Source organism: Fukomys damarensis, unplaced genomic scaffold, assembly GCF_012274545.1.
Source record: "Fukomys damarensis isolate Sample0158 unplaced genomic scaffold, DMR_v1.0_HiC HiC_scaffold_27, whole genome shotgun sequence".
NCBI lineage: Eukaryota > Metazoa > Chordata > Mammalia > Rodentia > Bathyergidae > Fukomys > Fukomys damarensis.
Genome location: NW_022900939.1, coordinates 23,734,938 through 23,753,156, shown reverse-complemented (window position 1 = coordinate 23,753,156; position 18,219 = coordinate 23,734,938). Strand labels below are relative to the sequence as shown.

The window sequence follows — 18,219 nt, the reverse complement described above, 5'->3', positions numbered from 1 at the left end:
TCGAACTCAGGACCTTGTATTTGCCAGGCAGGTGCAGTGCCACTGAGCTAAATCCCTGGCCCTTTTCTCTCAATAAATTCTTCCTACTCTAAAAAAAGAAAAAAAAAAGGAAAGCTAGAAACACGTCATACATAATAATCATGTATGATGACCCAGTGCTCATGGGGAAGAAATGAGATTACCTCAGTGGTGTGGCCTGAGACTCAGTAATACAAAGTTGTATGAAAATGTCTCATACATTAGCCAGGCCATGGTGGCACATGCCTGTAATCCCAGCACCCAGGAGGCTGAGGCAGGAGAATCCCTGAGAGCTCAAGGCCAGCCTAAGGCCAGTCTGAACTATATAGTAAGACCCTGTCTCAAAACAAGAAAGAAAGAAAAACAAAAGAAAGTCTTCTACATTAACCCCCAAATATCTGAAGTTTCCACTGTGAAATAGGGCTGCTCACACTCAAGGTGTGGTGTGGGATCTTTGGGAATCCTAAAGATCCTTTCAAGGAGTCTTCAAGGGCAAAACTTTTTTGTAGTACTTCTGCGATGTTGTCTTTACACTTTTATTTTTATTTTTATTCTGGTACTGGGGATCAAACTTGGGACCTTGTGCTTGCGAGGCAGGTGGTGTAACCACTGGGCTAAATCCCCAGCCCTGCCTTTACACTTTTTAATTTATAACCTTTAATGCAAAAGCAATGATGGGCAAAATTGCTAGTGTCTAAGCACAGATCTATCCAGTTGCACTAAGCTGTACTCACAGTCATAGTAATCATTAGTGCCACATAAGAAACGAAACTTATTTCACGTAATATTCTTGAGGAAGCAAGGAAGTACATTATATAAATAGGGCGTGGTGTTACATGCTTGTAACCCCAGCTGAGGCAGGAGAGAATTCCCTGCGCTACACAGCAAGACTCTGTCACAAAACAAAATAAAACCCAACTTGCCAGGTGTAGACACTGAGGCAGGAGGTTCACAGGTTATAAAATGGAATTTGGGGATATATAATGAGATCCTGCTCTCCTCAAACTGGATATTGTGGCACATAGCTGTAATCCCAACATTTGGGAGGTTATGGAGGAGTGCAAACTTGAGCCCAGCCTATGCAATTTAACAATTTAGGCAACCCTGTCTCAAAACAAAAAATAAAAAAGTGCTGGGAATGTAGCCCAGTGTGAAGAAGGCTTGTGTTCAATCCCTAATACTAAAACAACAACGAATGAAAGAAGAAAGAAAGAAAAAAGGAAAGGAAAACTGCACTCCTTAAATAATAAGTTTGTGAGAGCATCACAAATTCAACCCCTGCCTGGAGAAGGGCTGGGATGTAGCTCATTGCAAAGGTCCTGGGTTTAATCCCCAGTCCTATTTAAAAAACCCAATAAACTAAATCTCAACTCTTTTTTGTTTGTTTGTTTGTTTTTGTAGTGCTGGACATGAAACCCAGAGCCTCATGCATGCTAGGCAAGTGCTCTATTACCAAACTATGTCCCTAGCCCTAAAACCTCAACTCTTGGCTACCCATAGTTATATTTATTTTGGGTGGCTTTTTTTTTTATATATATAAACAGGGTATCATTATGTAGCTCAGGTTGGTTTTGAGCTCACTATGAGTCTCAGTCACCCACATGCTGGGATCACAGGCATTGGCCACCACACCCCATGTTTTTGTTTGTTTGTTTGTTTTTTGAGACAGCATCTCACTATGTAGCCCAGGTTGGCCTTGAACTCAAGGCAATCCTCCTGCCTCAGTCTTCTGAGTGCTGGAATTACAGGTTTGTTTTTTTTTTTTTTTTTTTTTTTTTTTTTTTTTTTTTACTGGGGATCGAACTCAGGTCCTTGCGCTTGCAAGGCAGGCGCTGGAAACGCTGAGCTAAATCCCGGGCCCCTCGGGTGTTTTTTTAAAGGCAAAAACATTCAAGCTCCTTCCTTTTAGCTTTTTGAAATATACAGTATATAACTATATCTTTTAAAATGTTATGTGATAAACAGGAATTACTTCTGCCAATCCAAATATAATGGTATGATGGTTGTGTTGAGGAGAAGCACTTTGCGTAGCTGTTTAAATTGCAAGGTGAACAAGCTGCTTTTTTCAAAGAATATTTTCCTTGAATGATCAGCTGACAAATAAATATAGCGGTTATTCAGACTTGGAGTTGACAGATATTTTCTCAAAAATGAATAAATTGAACACATCAAGTCAAGGAAAACAACTGACAGATTTGTTGTAAAATGAATTTTAAACTTTCAAGAAAAATTTTGAAGTCTGGAAAACTTATATCCAGCATTGTATGTTTGACAACTTCCAAATACTTAAATTTTAAAACATTTTTGGCCACACTGGGGATTGAACCCAGGGTCTTGTGCATGCTAGGTAAGCACTACGCCTGTGGGCTCTCTTCCCACTTCCTTTTTTTTGAGACAGTGTTTTGCTATGTCCTCCTTGCTGGCCTTGAACTCATTCTGTAGCCCAGGCTGGCCTCCAACTCAGCCACCTGAGTACTGGGATTACAGGCCACCATATCAGGCCTATTTAATCTTTGAGATAGGGTCTTACTAAACTGTAACAGTTGGCTTCCAACTTTCCATCTTCCTGCCTTAGTCCTGAGTAGTTAGGATCCCAAGTGTGCACCACCATATCCAATTCTTAAATACTTTTCTAAGATTGATAGTGATATTAACAAATATTTTTGATATTATATAATGAAATGTGTAAACATTTGGAAAATTTACATAAGTCAATCAAATTTTCCAAATGAACGATAGAATGCATCATGTTACAAAATCAGACTAAGTGTTGGGGGTTTACTCAGTGGCTCTGCACCTGCCTCACAAGCACAATATCCTGAGAGTTTGATCCCCGGTACCAAAACAAACAAACAAACAAACAAAAAAACAGACTAAGTAAAAAATTCATTCAGAAAACAAGACAGACAGACTAATGAACTTTAATGTAACAGAGTTCATAAAGTTCATGGTTATAAATTCAGATTCCATATTGCAGCTAACCTTTAAAAAAACACCTGACTTAAAGAACCAAAACTACCACCTGTTAAAGTTTTTGTTTTGTTTTATGGTTCCAGATATCAAACTCAGGCCCTTGCATGAGACAGGCACGCTCTACTACTGAGCAATATTCCTGGCCCAATAAGATCTGTATAGGGACAAAGAAGAACATCTCTGATGATCTGAGAGGGTTACTAATCTATTCCTACCTTTCTCAACTCAAAATCTATGTAAGCTGGACTTTTAAATTTTATATTATTATAATGTTACTAACATATGTTATGTATATTATTTTAAATTATTTATTTATTTTTGTGCTGGGGATCAAAATTGGGCCCTTGCCCTTGTCCCTTGAGAGGAAGGTGGCATAACCACTGAGCTAAATCCCTCGCCTTGTTTTGTTTTTTGAGACAGAATCTTGCTATATATTTTAGGTTGGACTTGAACTCACTATGTAGCCCAGGCTGACCTGGAACTCACAGTGATCTTCCTGCCTCAGCCTCCTGAGGGCTGGGATTACAGGTGTGCATCACCACACCCAGCTTCTGGACTGTTTAAAGATCAAACAAACAAACAAAAATCACAATAGATTGAATGCAGAAGCAGAGATGGTAATCTAACAGACTTCTATGAAGATAGACACTAATAAAGTATAGAGCCAGGCATGGTGGCTCATGCCTGTAATCCCAGCACTTGGGAGGCTGAGGCAGGAGGATCGCTGTGGGTTCGAGACCAGCCTAGGCTACATAGTGAATTCCAGGTCAGTCTCAACTACATAGTGAGACTCTGTCTCAAAAAACCTAAAAAAAAATTTTTAGAAGAATTATGCCTCCTTTTTTTTTTTTTTTTTTTGTACCAGGAATCAAACTCAGGACCTTACTCTGGCAAGACAGGTGCAGTGCTACTGAGCTAAAATCCCCAGCCCTGCCAATCTTTATTTAGAATAGAATATAACATTAGCCGGGTGTGGTGGTGCACCCCTGTAATCCCAGCACTCAGGAGGCTGAGGCAGGAGGATCGCTGTGGGTTCGAGACCAGCCTGGGATACATAGTGATTTCCAGGTCAGTCTCAACTACACAGTGAGACCCTATCTCCTATATTAAAAATTTTTTAATGTTAACATTTAAGTATAATGGATGCTGGGAAATGGGAAGAAAGTGTTCAAATGTGAAGGGGATGAGGGAGGAGGGAGGGAGAGAGAAGGGACAAGAAAAAAGTGAATATAAAAGGAAAAAAATGGAAACAAAGCTTTTGTATCTAGGGTGGTAGAGGGCTTGAGGGGGGAATGGGAAAAAGTAAAATAAAATTTTAAGAAAAGTTGTGCCAGGGATTTAGCTCAATGGTGCTGCTGCCCGCCCTACAAGTGCAAGGTCCTAGGTTTGATCCCCAATACCTACTCCAAAAAGTGAACATTTAATTGTTAAATGTTTGTTTTTGTTTTTGAGACTGGGTCTCACTATGTAGTTGAGACTGACCTAGAACTCAATATGTAGACCAGGATGGTCTTGAACTCACAGTGATCCTCCTGCCTCAGCCTCCCAGAGTGCTAGGATTACAGGCATGTGCCACCATGCCTGGCTTAATTATTAAATGTTTAATTTAAAAAGCTAACAATATTTATGGATGCATTATTAAATTCTTTTAAAATGGAAGTAAAAGAAGATGACATTCTCAACCTTATTTGTTTGTTTATTTATTTATAGGTGGCTGTCACTATGTTGCCCAGGTTGGTCCTTCTGGATTCAAGCAATTCTCCTGCCTCAGCCTCTGGAGTACCTGAGATCACAGGCACCACAATGCGCTGCTGTCATTTTAGTCATTTTTAAGGGTAAAATTCAGTGGTATTCCATTCATAATGTAAGGTAATCATTGGCACTATCTTTTACCAAAAATTTTTTATCATCCTCGGTCAAAAAGTGTACTCCAGATGGGCATGGTGGGCACAGCCTGTGATACCAGCACTCTGGGAGGCTGAGGAAAGAGAATCACAAGTTCGTGTCCAACCTGGGCAATGTAATAATTTAGAAAGACCCTCTCTCAAAATAAAAAATTTAAAAATGCTGGGGACTGAGCTCTGTATAAAGGCTCATGTTCAATCCCCTAGTAGTAAACAAACAAAAAACTAGCAACTCTAGTTCTTAAATGATACATCTCCATTCTCCCCTTCTCCTAGTCCTTGTCCTCTAATCTGTCTTGTCTCTATTAATTTTCTATTCTATATGTCTCATGTACATGGAAATATACAATATTTGTCCTTTTGTGACTGGCTTTTCTCACTTAGCATAATGCTTTCAAAGAGTATCCATATATATATATATACACACACACACACACACACACACACACACACACATGCACTTCATTCCTTGGCAATTTCTTTTTATGGATGATTAACATTCCTCAGCCAGGCATGGTAATCCCAGCACTTGGGAGGCTGAGGCAAGAGGATCACCATGAGTTCCAGGACAGCTTGGACTATATAGCAAGACCCTGTCTCAAAAAGCAAAACAAAACAAAACAAAGCAAAATTCCACTGCACACATATTCCACATTTTATTTACCTATTCATCAGCATCAGCAGATAAATGCCTGTGTTATTTCTAAATTCAGGCTCCTATGAACAATGTTGCTATGAATACTGTTGTACAAATTATCTGAGTCTGATTCCAATTTGTGTAGGTATACACCTATGAGTGGAATTGCTAGGCAATGAATTAATCTCATTAACTTTTTTTTTTTTTTTTTTTTTTTTTTTTTGGTGGGGTATTGGGAATTAAACTCAGGACCTTGCACTTTTCAGGCAGGCATGGTGACACTGAGCTAAATTCCCGGCCCATTAAACTTTTTGAGGAACTGACAAACTGTTTTTCAAAGCAGCTATACCATGTACCATTTGTTTTGTTTTGTCTTGAGACAGGGTCTCACTATGTAGTTGAGACTGCCCTGGAACTCACTATGTAGCCCAGGCTGGTCTCAAACTCACAGCGATCCTCCTGCCTCAGCCTCCCAAGTGCTGGGATTACAGGCATGTGCTACCACGCCTGGCTCCAGTACCATTTGGACTGAATGCAGGACCTTCCCATTGAACTACATCCTCAGCCTTTTTTTTTTTCTTTTCCTTTTTCAAGTACCAGGGATCCAACTCAGGACCTTGAGCTTGCAAGGCAGGTGCAGTTCCACTGATTTAAATCCCTAGTCCCCTTTCTTCCTTTTTTTAGACAGGGTCTCACTGGGTGGTTTATTTATTTATTTATTGCAAACCATTTATCGGTACATTTTAGATATACCTAATGATAACATTCATCATAGGGAATTTGTACCTGTATATAATATATCTTATTTCTTCACTATGTCATTTAGAATGGCCTTCACCTCATTGTGTAGCTCAAGCTGGCCTCAAAGTGGCAGTGATCCTTCTGCCTCAGCTTCTCTAGTGCTCGGATCACAGGTGTGTGCCACTATGCCCAGACAAAATTTATTTTTATTTGATATATAAAAATATATACATTTTTATGGGGTAACATATGATGTTATATAATGTTTAAATCAAGGCAAACATATCAATATCCTCAAATATTTTTTAAAGGTAGTGAGGTTTTATGTTTATTAAAGATTTTATAGGTAGGAAAAGAAATATGCTGTACAGAGTGAGTGTGGGCCAATTAAAAGAAGTAAAAGAATTACACTCTACAGAGTTCAGAGAAGGCCACTGAAAGAATTTACAATTGCAAAAATGTTAATGGCTTTTATATACCCCCTTATGATGTCAGATTTAGGTTATCCTATCAAAAACTTGATGACTATGCCAGAAGAACTGAAGATAGCATTCTCTGATTGGTCCCAAATGCAGCTTTGGGTACATGTGTCCTGGATCTCTGTGATTGACAATCATGTTCACTTGCCCAGCCAGTTTGCCACATGCTAATCTGCCTCACTACACTGTCTGTCAGGTTAGCCATGTGTGTTAGTTACTTTTCTCTCACTGCTGAGACAAAATACCCGACCCCCAAAGTTGGAGGGGAAGGGATTTACCTGGCTTACAGGTCATACAGGTTTTAGTTGGCTGGCTCCAAGACAAGAATGGCAAATAGACATCACAGAGGAGAAACAATTGGCATGCATAAGGTAGCAAAGGCAACAAGAGGACATCACCTCATCTTTCTGCCTCTTTTGTCCCATTCAGATTACTAGGATTAGGGCAGTGCTGAAACACTCAAATGTAGCGGTTTAATAATCACAAGCCCTTAATCCCAGCATCACACATTTCAAATTCAGCTACCTCTGACCAAATGAGGCTTTGGGGGGACATCCAGACCCAAACCATAACATTCCTCCACTGCCCCCACAAAGACTTGTGTACATTCCTTTATGCAAAAAGGCATTTAGTCCATTTCTAAAGAGTTGCCAAAGTCCAAGTACAAAGTCTCTGAGATTCAAGGCAAACTCTTAGCTGCAAATCCCAGTACAAATGAAAAGAAAATTAAACACTTCCAATATTCCACGGCACAAGTCAGATAGACATTTCCATTCCAAAAGGTACAAGTAGGGGGATACAAAGGAATGGGAACAAAACAAACATTAAATCCCAAAGTTCCACTTCCAGCATCCTCAGCAATCTGTGGCAAGTTGTGAACTCCAAGGGCTTTGGATGAAGCACTTCTGGTGGTTGTAGCTCCCACAGCTTCTCTCTGGGGCTGGCTTTGCTTCCTCCTTGCAGCTTTCCTTAGATGATCCATGCTCCTAGCTTTTCCAAACGTCTAGGGTCTCCACTGCACCTTTGGCTTCACATTGACTGCTTCCTATGCTGTCCTCTCAGAGGCAACTGGCCTTCTTCTGAAATCTGGGTGGAAGCTTCCTGATTCTACAACTCTTGCATTCTGCATGCACCTAAAACCAGCACCAGGTGGATGCTACCAAGGTCTGCTGCCAGCTGTAGCTGTAGCCAGGCTTCCTTCTCTCTTGGCTATAGGGGTCCAGTGCCTATGAACCATATCCTGAGAAACAACTTCCCTAAGCCGCCATTTTGGAGCAACTTGGCTGCCACCATTCAGGAACATGGGGCTTTCTTCTCAAAGCAAACTCTTTCACCTTTACAACTTTGAGACTGCCAAGGGTGGAATTCTGCTGTGTTCTGTGATACACTCTGGCCATCTTTTCTATTCTGCTCCTGCTCAGCAATCAAGATCTCCTCTGCTCTATCTTTGCAGTCCATAGCTTTACTGGTGCTTCCTTTCTGGCCAAACTCAAAACATTTTAAATCACTCTGCTGGGATCTTTGCTCTTGATTCTCAACATAGATCTGGCTAAAAGCGCACAACAATAGCCATGCCACCACTTCAATATTCAACTGCCTTGGAATTTCTTCCGTGAGATTATTTAGTCTTCTGCCCCTAACCTCAGTCCCAGGCAGTCTCTGAACACACACAAAATGCAAACTTTCTGCCAAGCCATAACACACATCGTCTGGAGTCCAGCAGCCAATGCAGTCCTTCTTCCTAGCAGAAACTTCTCAAGCCTGGTCTTTACCAGCTTTCTGGTCTTCTGAGCTCTGACCAGAATCTCCCACACACAGCAGCCTAAGGCGTTCCGCTCTAATTCTATAGACAACATCTGCAAACTTTATTTAAGTCTTCACCATCCCAAAAGTTCCAAGGGCTCTTGTACCACAATGGCCAGGGAATGTCACAGCTGACCTCACTTCTTTGGTATCAAATTTCTGTGTTAGTTACTTTTCTCTCATTGCTGAGACAATATACCCAACACCCAAAGTTGGAGGGGAAGGGATTTATTTGTTTTTGTTTTTTGAGACAGGGTTTTACTATGTAGTTGAGACTGACCTGGAACTCACTGTGTAGCCCAGGCTGGTCTCGAACTCACAGCGATCCTGTTTTGTTGTTTGCTTTCTTTTGAGACAGCCATCTAACTACATACTTCAGGCTGGCCTTGAACTATGTAGCCCAGGCTTGCCTTGAACTCTTGGCAATTCTCCGGCCTCAGCCTCCTGAGTGCTGGAATGACAGGCGTGCATCACCATGCCTACCTTGCAATGAAAAATTTTGAGAGATATGTCCTTAACAGTATGTTGTTCCCAATTTAGAAATTTATATGAATAATAAATGTACTGAACATGAAACATCTGGGAAAGTTCTACAATGAGCTAGAAAAGCCAGTTTCCTGGACTGAATGAAGGCAAAGAAAGGATGAGCTGGTAGCATACACTACCCCATGCCTACACAGGCTTCCCTCTTACTTTTAAAATTACCTGATACTGTCGCCATATCTGATTTTGAACTTATACACACTGGGTCCTGCATGAAGAAACCTCGTCTCTGGAAATGGGTAGGTAAAGGGTTTTAAACTCATTGCTTCTGAATGGTAGCCTAAAGACAGTAGAAATAGTAGAAAATTATTAAAAAACTAAAGATGACTCTTTACATATAGGAAAGGGAACCTGTACAATCTGTATCATCTTTTTGTTTTGTTTTGTTTTTTGAGACAGGATCTCACTATGTTGTTCAGGCTAACTTTGAACTATGTAGCCAGGCTGGCCTTGGAATCATGGTGATCCTCCTGCCTCAACTTCCCTAGTGCTGGCATTACAGACGTATGCCACCACACCCCACTATACCATCTTTTCACAAGTAAAATACCCAATACTTAGCACCACTGCCCATGTACCAGTTCAGCTCTGCTATTCATCACTTGGATCATTCTCCCCACTGCATGGAGCAGGATCACGGTTTGGGGGACCTCTATGTTTGAAAGCAAATAACTAGAATTTAAGTTTTATTGTTTATTTTAAATTTTTTTTCTGGTACAGGGAATTGAACCCAGGACCTGTGAATTGGGTACATCCCCAGCCTTTTAAAAATTTTTATTGTTTGTTTATTTATCCATTTTTTGAGATAGGGTCTCCCTATATAGCCCAGGCTGGCCCCTAACTCATAGAAATCCTCTTGCCTCAGCCTCCTGAATGCTGAGGTTACAGGTATGCAGCACGATGCCTAGCTTTTTTTTTTTTTTTGGTAGTGGGAATCAACTCTGGTCCTTGTGCTTTCGAGGCAGGCGGCAGAACCACTGAGCTAAATCCCTGGCATATATATGTATTTTTTAAAATTGTGAGACATGGTCTCCCTAAATTGCTAAGTGTCTAGGTTGGGCTCAAGTTTGTGATCCTCCTGCCTCAGCCTCCCAGAATGCTGGGATAACATATATTTGCCACCACACCTAGCTTCCCAAATACTTCTAGAATCTATTATCCTTCCCCATTTTACTTTCCCTGAAACCTAGGTGGATGTGAGGAGGGCTTGAATTAAATAATGAGACATTACAAAGGATGTGCAAATAAGAGGCACAGTTAGGAGGATCTCTCCCATCATTAATACCAGACAAAATGAAAGGAGGAGCACAGCCACTGCATACAATCAATGCACCAAACAAGGTTGAACACTATTCCCAGAGGTGCCAAGGAATTCCTTATTTTACCTATTTCTCAATTACTCTTCCTCTCCACCAACTGTGAGGCTTCCTTGAGCCCCAAGAGTGACTGCTACACCCCTAGCACTTAGTATCAATAGTCATATTTTTTGAATTTCAGAATTTTAGGTCCTTTCCATGGGGCACTCAGTAAAAGAGAATGCTCGGGGAAATGGTCAGCATGATTCCCCTTCTGAGATGGCATTTGGCATGTTAGAATCAAGCACACTGTGATTTTTTTTGTCACTGGGGCTTTTTTGTACCTCTCTTTATTTGCAGAAGTAATGAGCCTTGTGCTCCTTTTGCATCTCCTATGGCACCTCAAATAACGAAGAGGTCCAGAGCTCCTAAGGATCACTTACAGCAAGCAACACAAGATATTGATTTTAGAGGCAGCTAAGAGGTAGTAAATACAAGCACAAAGTAAGAAGAATATGGATTTGAATCTCATCTCAGGTGTCCCTACTTAATTTCTCTGAAACTTGGTTTTCTTATGGAATACACTTTTTTTTTTTTGGTACCAGGGATCGAACTGGGGTCCTTGTGTTTGCAAGACAGGCGGCGGAACCACTGAACTAAATCCCTGGCTGGAATACAATTTTTTTATGCCCTATTCTAAGTGTATACTTATATATACATATGTAATATATACATATGTATATATTACCTCGCTTAATCCTCACACCAAGCCTGTGAGATAAAGAGTCTAAATTTGATAGACAAGAAACAGGTACTGAGAGTTGAAGTAAACTGCTCACAGTTATCAATGTTTGAATTTGGATTGTAACTGAAGTAGTATAGATCCATTAACCCTGCTTCCACTGTAATTTCTTTTTTTTTTTTTTGAGATAGGATCTCACTATATAGTTGAGACTGACCTGGAACTCACTATGCAGCTCAGGATGGTCTCGAACTCACAGCAATCCTCCTGCCTCAGCCTCTCGAGTGCTGGGATTACAGGCATGCGCCACCACGTCTGACCATCCACTGTAAATTTTGGGGCTATAAGGAAAGAAAAGAACAAGATAATAAACATAAACCAGGTGTTGGCACATACCTGAGAAGCTGAGGCAGGGTGATTGCATTTTAAACACAGCCTGGACAACCTAGTAACTTGGAAAGACTTCCTCAATAATAAAAAAGAGCTGAGGACATAGTTCAGTATGAAGGCCCTAGGTTCAATCCCTAGTATCACACATAAACACACATAAATGATAATAAATAAATTTTTTTGTGTGTATATGTGGTACTGGGGATCAAACTCAGGACCTTGGGCTTGCCAGGCAGGTGTTATGCTGCTGAGCTGGCCATGTTGTTGTTTTTTTTTTTTGAGAGAGAGGGTCTTGCTATGTAGACCAGGCTGGCCTGGAACTCCTGGCATTCCTCCTGTATCAGCCTCCCAAGTGCTGGGCTACAAGTGTGTGCTACCATGCCCAATAAACATAATTTTGTAAGTGGTAAAATTTCGCACACACATAAAGGACTATTTCATCATTCTTTCCTCCACATTATCTTAACACCATTTCTACTCATCAGGGAAAAGTTGTACAATAGAGTCAGAAGATTCATGTGCCAAAAATGAAATTTCTCATAATTTCCAAAGTTCAATTCTGGGGCTGCCAGTGAAAAGATTCCCCAGTATCTGATCTTGACTGCTTGGGATTAGAATGACAGGAGGTTGGAGCCAGAGCCTATTCTTTCCTCCACATTATCTTAACACCATTTCTACTCATCAGGGAAAAGTTGTACAATAGAGTCAGAAGATTCATGTGCCAAAAATGAAATTTCTCATAATTTAAAAAGTTCAATTCTGGGGCTGCCAGTGAAAAGATTCCCCAGTATCTGATCTTGACTGCTTGGGATTAGAATGACAGGAGGTTGGAGCCAGAGCCTATGGGACTATTTAGACTAGAATTGTAGTCAAAAGTTAAAAAAAAAAAAAAAAAGTTGGTGCCAACTGCAAAGTCATCAAAGAGGAAATACTGTTCATATCCTGAAAAAAATCTTCCTGATACCCCTTGTTCAAGACATGGCAGGAACCCACGCTAGATCTGTGAATGATTTGGTTGGTGCCGGATGACTTAATTCTAAGTGGGCAGAAAGCCCACCTGGTAAGACTTAGGTTGTTGACACAGAAATTTAGCTGTGTTATTCCAAGATGCAGACTCTTGCTAACAGACTGGGCATCAGAGGAAAAGAGATAAAGGATATTTTCTGGAAGTGACAACCTAGAGAGGAGACTTCATGTGCTATGTCACAGCTAGCCATCTGAAAGAAGGCAAAAAACAAACCTTTTCTAGCTGGGGCCTGTTTGTGTTAATTACTGGCTGCCTGCCTCAGAAACAAACATCACACACTAATTATTTCATTTGAAAATAAAGATTAGACAGCATAATTCAAAACAATCACATAGCATTAGGGGCTCAAAGATTTCACAGGGTTATTTTCTAATATTGACTACTGTAGTCATGGTGACACTATGTCCTAGTAACTATTAGTAAGTTGATGAGACCTTGCAGAAAAGGTCAGATTCTCGACCCATTTTTAGGTGACCACAAATCATGATGGTTTTCCTTACTTATTTTTTTGGTACCAGGAATCAAACTCAAGACCTTGTGTCTGCCAGGAGGGTGCAGCACCACTGAGCTGAATTCCAGGAAAAAGATTGGAAACTGGATTGACTAAGGCTTGAGTTCTACTTCTCCCTCATAGCAGTTATCAGACCCCATGAAAATCATTTAGCCTCTTCATATCTTAGTTTCCACATCTACATTTCTTTTCTTTCTTTCTTTTTTTTCTTGGTACTGGGGATTGAACTCAGGACCTTGCACTTGTGAGGCAGGCATGGGGCCACTGAGCTAAATCCCAGGCAACTACAATGGGAATTCCACCTATCTGTAATTGTTGTGAGAAGCAAGTGAGATAATGCTGTAAGCAGACACTTCATAAACTCCAGAGTATTATATAAACATCAGCTGTTATGATAGATGTCCAATTTCTTTCTCAAATCCAAGTGAGCAAAACTGATCAGCTTTAATCTCAATGCAAAATCTGCCAAATCTCAGCCAAGAATTTTTTTCTAAATTCTCAAGTAGCAGGGCCTAGTAGCATATACTTGTAATTTCAGCACTTGGGAAGCTGAGGCAGGATAATCGCTGCGAGTTTGAGGTTAGGCTGGGCTACATAGTGAGTTCAAGGGCAGCCTGAACTACACAGTGAGACCCTGTCTCAAAAGAAAAAAAAAAAAAGTAAACTAAAAAGCATCTGAGTCAGTATACAACCTGAGGCAGAAGTAAATTCTATACAAAGATAATGGTATGACTATTGTGATGGGAAGAAATGATGATAAAAAAATACAGTCACTAAACCTACCTGGTAATATTTGGTGGAGAAATCCTCTCACAACATTGAAGAATAAAAGAGCTTCCTAAGCATCTTTTCAAAATACACTTACTGGGAAATTATCACAAAAGTTTTGAGACTACTAAGACCACTGAGTATGGTCATCAAAATATGGAACTCATCTATGGCCGCACCACCTTGTACCTGCCTGATCTCATCCAAAATAGAGAATTCCCACTTATGCTGTGAATCCAACAGCCATGGTTTTTTTTGTTTTGTTTTGTTTTTTGGGTTTTTTTTCCCCTTTTCTTTGAGATAGGGCCTCACTATGTAGTTCAGCCTGGCCTCCAATTTGCAGCCATCCTCCTGTCTCAGCCTCCCAAGTGCTAGGATTAGTCATGAGCCACCATGCCCATCTCAAACCCTATTTTATAACTCTATTTTCAAAAAGAATTATTCTCTTTTCTCACCTTACAGGGTGAAAGGATGATTAATGAAATACATATATAAATGTTTGCTATAGTACTGTTTATGGGTTACCCAATAAAGAAGTATTCTTTTCTTTATAGCAAAGTGTTACTATATAGGAAAAAAAGAGACTGATGACCTAAGACTACTCAGGGTATGTCCCTGTTTATGGATGCCATTCTGTTTTTTGTTTTTTTGTTTTTTTGAGACAGGGTCTCACTATGTGGTTGGACTGACCTGGAACTCATTATGTAGCCCAGACTGGTCTTGAACTCACAGTGATCCTCCTGCCTCAGCCTCCCAAGTGCTGGGATTACAGGCATGCACCACCATGTCCGGCACCATTCTGTTTTTCCCAAAGTAACTTCCCACTCTTTCTGGTAAGAAATAACCTTTAAGCCGGATGTGGTGTGCACCCCTATAATCTCAGCACTCAAGAGGCTGAGGCAGGAGAATTGCTGTGAGTTGGAGGCCAGCCTGGGCTACTTAGTGAGTTCAAGGCCCCACTGAACTACACATCAAGACCCTATCTCAATCAATCAATCAGTAAATGGAAATAACCTTTAAATGCCATTGACATTGTGTAGGACTGGATTCGCCACTGGAACTGCGTCAGATTTTGTTTTGTCTCATTTGAGAGAGGAGGGTGAGTAACTGAATTTAATCATTAGGAAGATGCCTTGAAATGAAATCCAAAGGTCCTGGTGGACAAATCAGAAAGGAACATAAGTGAACCTCTTAAATTACTTTTTGAACCTAAGTATATCTTCCACTTCCACCTTAAACATCTAAAAGATGAGGAAAAACTACCTTTGGTCAATAATTCCCAATTATGCTCCTTATTCTGGAAAAACAATGTTCCATCTCACCACCCTATCTAGTAGTTATGGCTTGTTGCATGAAGATCAACCTGTTCATTAGCATTCATGTCACACTGCATTCACTGCAGCTATCTTAAAATCTGACCAACTCCAAGAACCCAAAAAGCATTTGAATGTAAAACTGAAGGCAACAAGGGACGTTTTATTTTTTTGTTATACCACTGGGTAAGCTGCCCTGAAGCAGTACATGTAGAGAAGAAAATTTTAAATGCATTAAAAAAGCAGCAATATTAGTAGTTTCAGGAGGGCAAAGTGGTGGGAAAAAAATATCCTCAGTATGTTTTACAAAGTCAAGCTGTAAACTCTAAGTCTCTGATGTACATATCTCAAAGGTCTTAGTGGAAGAAAGATAAAGAAGTCTGAAAAGAAAGCTTCCAAAACATACAGCTTTGTTCTTGGCATGAAACTGCAGCAAATCCTGAGGAAATTAAATTGTAGGAAAATCAAATGACTTTTTATATAAACAGCAAATTTCACTCAGGAATTCTGAAATATTTTACTAACTTTAATCCAGTTCTAGTGGGATATTGGGGAGATAAAAATTACTAGATTGATAAAGATACCTGCCATGAGATTATCTGATCTGGCCAAGGTCACAAAACAATTGCAAAACTAAAATTCAAATATTTTGCTAAAGCAAGGTAGGCCAGGTGAATGAAGGTATCAAGAATGAGGCTACTGCTGGTCATGGAGGTTCATGCTTGTAATCTCAGCACTTGGGAGGCTGAGGTAAGAGGATCTCAGCAAGTTCGAGGCCTGCCTGGGCTACACAGTGAGTTCAAGGTTACACTGGACTGCATAGAAAGACCCTGTCTCCAAAAAAAAAATAAGTTGCTACAGTACTTCAGGAAAAAATAGTGCTTCTATGGATTTGAAGTTTTAGTAGTTAGTGAGTAGCTGGAATTGAGGTATCTCTGATAGAGGGAATCAAGGATGGCTTGTTTATATGGGGAAGGATTTTAAGGAAGAGATTAGGGAAGCAGAATCAGTAGTTCTGTTTTGGTTAAGCCTGAGATGCCTATTAGACATCCAAGGTATGCTGAGGAAGCAATCTCAGGGATGAAAATGAAAATGGAAATATAAATTTGAGTCATCAGTGTTTAGTTGGTATTTGAAGATACTGGAATGGATAAGATCATCTACAGAGAAAGTACAGAGAAGGGAAAGGTGCTTCCGTATAAACCAGATTATGGACTGTGGAGTCTAGCCTAAGAGAAGTAAGAATACACTGAGGAGTATAGTAATTTTTTAAATTACATTACCATACCAGGAGTGGTGGCACACACACTCTGGAGGCTGAGGTAGGAGGATCGCTGTGAGCTCGAGACCAGCCTGGGCTACATAGTGAGTTCCAGGTCAGTCTCAACTACATAGTGAGACCCTGTCTCAAAAAACCAAAAAACAAAACAAGAAATAATTACATTATCAGTAGCTGTGAGTTAAAAAAAATTCCTCTGGATGTGAGAGACAAGAAAAGATGAAAAGGGACCAGCTAGGAGACTCCTGCATGGTTTCCAGGCAGACGCTGAACATAGTGGAGATGTAGAAAATGGGTTGATTTGGAAGATGCTGGTGACTTGATGGAATGATTTCCAGTCACTTGAGCAACTAATTGAAGAGATGCAAGTGTGCCATTCTGAAGAGATAAACCTTGGAAAGTACATTTTGTTTGTTTGTTTGTTTTGTACTGGGGATTAAACTTAGGACCTTGTGCTTGTGAGGCAGGTGGCAGAACCAATATTTAAATTCCTAGCCTGGAAAGTACATTTTAGTGATCAGATAAGATCGGGTGCGTTCAAGGTGGTATGGCCATAGATGGAAAGTACACTTTTGAAAGATGCTAAGCCTACTTTTGGATATGCTCAACTCTGTAGTGCCAATGAGATTATCATATATTGTTGGAATTGTGGTAGGTTTATTACCTGCACGTGTGCAAAGGAGCAAATTAGAGTTCAGAAAAGTCAAGGATATCCAGCACATATACCTGCTCACATCTTTCTGTCCATTTTCCTAGATACCAAGATTCAAGAAGAATTAGCTTGGGCTGGGAATTTAGCTCAGTGGCTCTGCTGCCTGCCGCATAGCTGGGAGTACCCCCGCCCCATGCCAGCACTCGGGAGGCTGAGGCGGGAGAATCGCAGTGAGTTCAAGGCCGGCCTGGGCTACATATCTCAAAAGAAACAAAACCAGGGCCAGTATTGTAGCTCATCAGCACAGCGCCTGTCTGGCAAGCACAAGGCCCTGAGTTTGATTCCTGATACAAAAAACAAAACAAACACCACCCCCCCAACCAAAATAAAAAAGTAAATAACAAGAAGCACTGAGTGCCATTACTCAACTATTCACTTCCAAGGTGCAACCATGTATTTGAAAGCCAGAAATTCATTCAAATTTTTAAGACACGATGTGACAGGAAATGTTGCGATGGAAGAAGTCTTGTTTTCATGGCAACTGCTAAGCTTGGGTGAGCGGGTGGCTAAGGACCCAGATGAGCACTTTTGTACAGGTAACATTCCCTGCAGGGCGGGCTGAGTGGGGTGGGGAGCCGGCATGAATGCCACGTGAGGGGTAAGGGCAGGACGCGGTGTCTCAGCGTCTGGGCTGGTCACTGCCGGGCCGGAGTCCGGACCGCCAGCCGCAGCCCTCTCCTCCCTTGTGCCCTGCCGCTACCCGTGACACAGACCGGCCCCCGGCAGTGCGGGGCTGAAGAGGTGACCTGAGGAGCACGGGGACATTGCAGCTGCCAGAGGAAAGAAACGCAAAGCCGACGTGGCGGGAGCCCCAGCCGCCGCCCGGTGCAGTTACCTCAGCCCCATGGAGCTCTGGCAGGCTCTGTCTCACACACTGACGGGGTTTTTTGCGCCTCAGAAAGGCTAAGACCTGCCCGCTAAGAACTGCTCCCTCAAAAGGGCGGGCGCCAACCTCAAACTAAAGCGGGAGAGAGACGCGCGCATCCTCACCGGAAGACCGCTGCCTCAAGAGAGCTTGCCGCGCAACGGCCCGCCGGGTCTTCTGCGCACGCGCAGCTCTGCGCCCTGGCCTAGCGCCGGGGTC

The 18,219-nt window shown here is 41.3% G+C and overlaps 1 protein-coding gene across 5 annotated transcripts in view; it reads right to left on the bottom strand.

Moving 5' to 3' along the window:
* Positions 1-18,079, bottom strand: part of Majin (membrane anchored junction protein) — a 40,792-nt gene extending 22,713 nt beyond the window's left edge. For 4 of the 5 annotated variants that reach the window (XR_782527.3, XR_002025714.2, XR_002025716.2 and 1 more), the window contains exons 1-2: positions 11,353-11,390; positions 9,261-9,378 (exon numbers count right to left, since the gene is read on the bottom strand). Coding sequence is in view for 1 of the 5 variants with exons in the window: in XM_010636024.2 (XP_010634326.1) it covers positions 9,261-9,361 (101 nt within the window). In the remaining 4 variants the exon portion in view is untranslated. Of the gene's footprint in view, positions 1-9,260; positions 9,379-11,352; positions 11,391-17,970 lie in introns of those variants that run through there. The other variant, XR_002025715.2, reaches the window with a different exon arrangement.
* Positions 18,080-18,219: the final 140 nt, after the last annotated feature.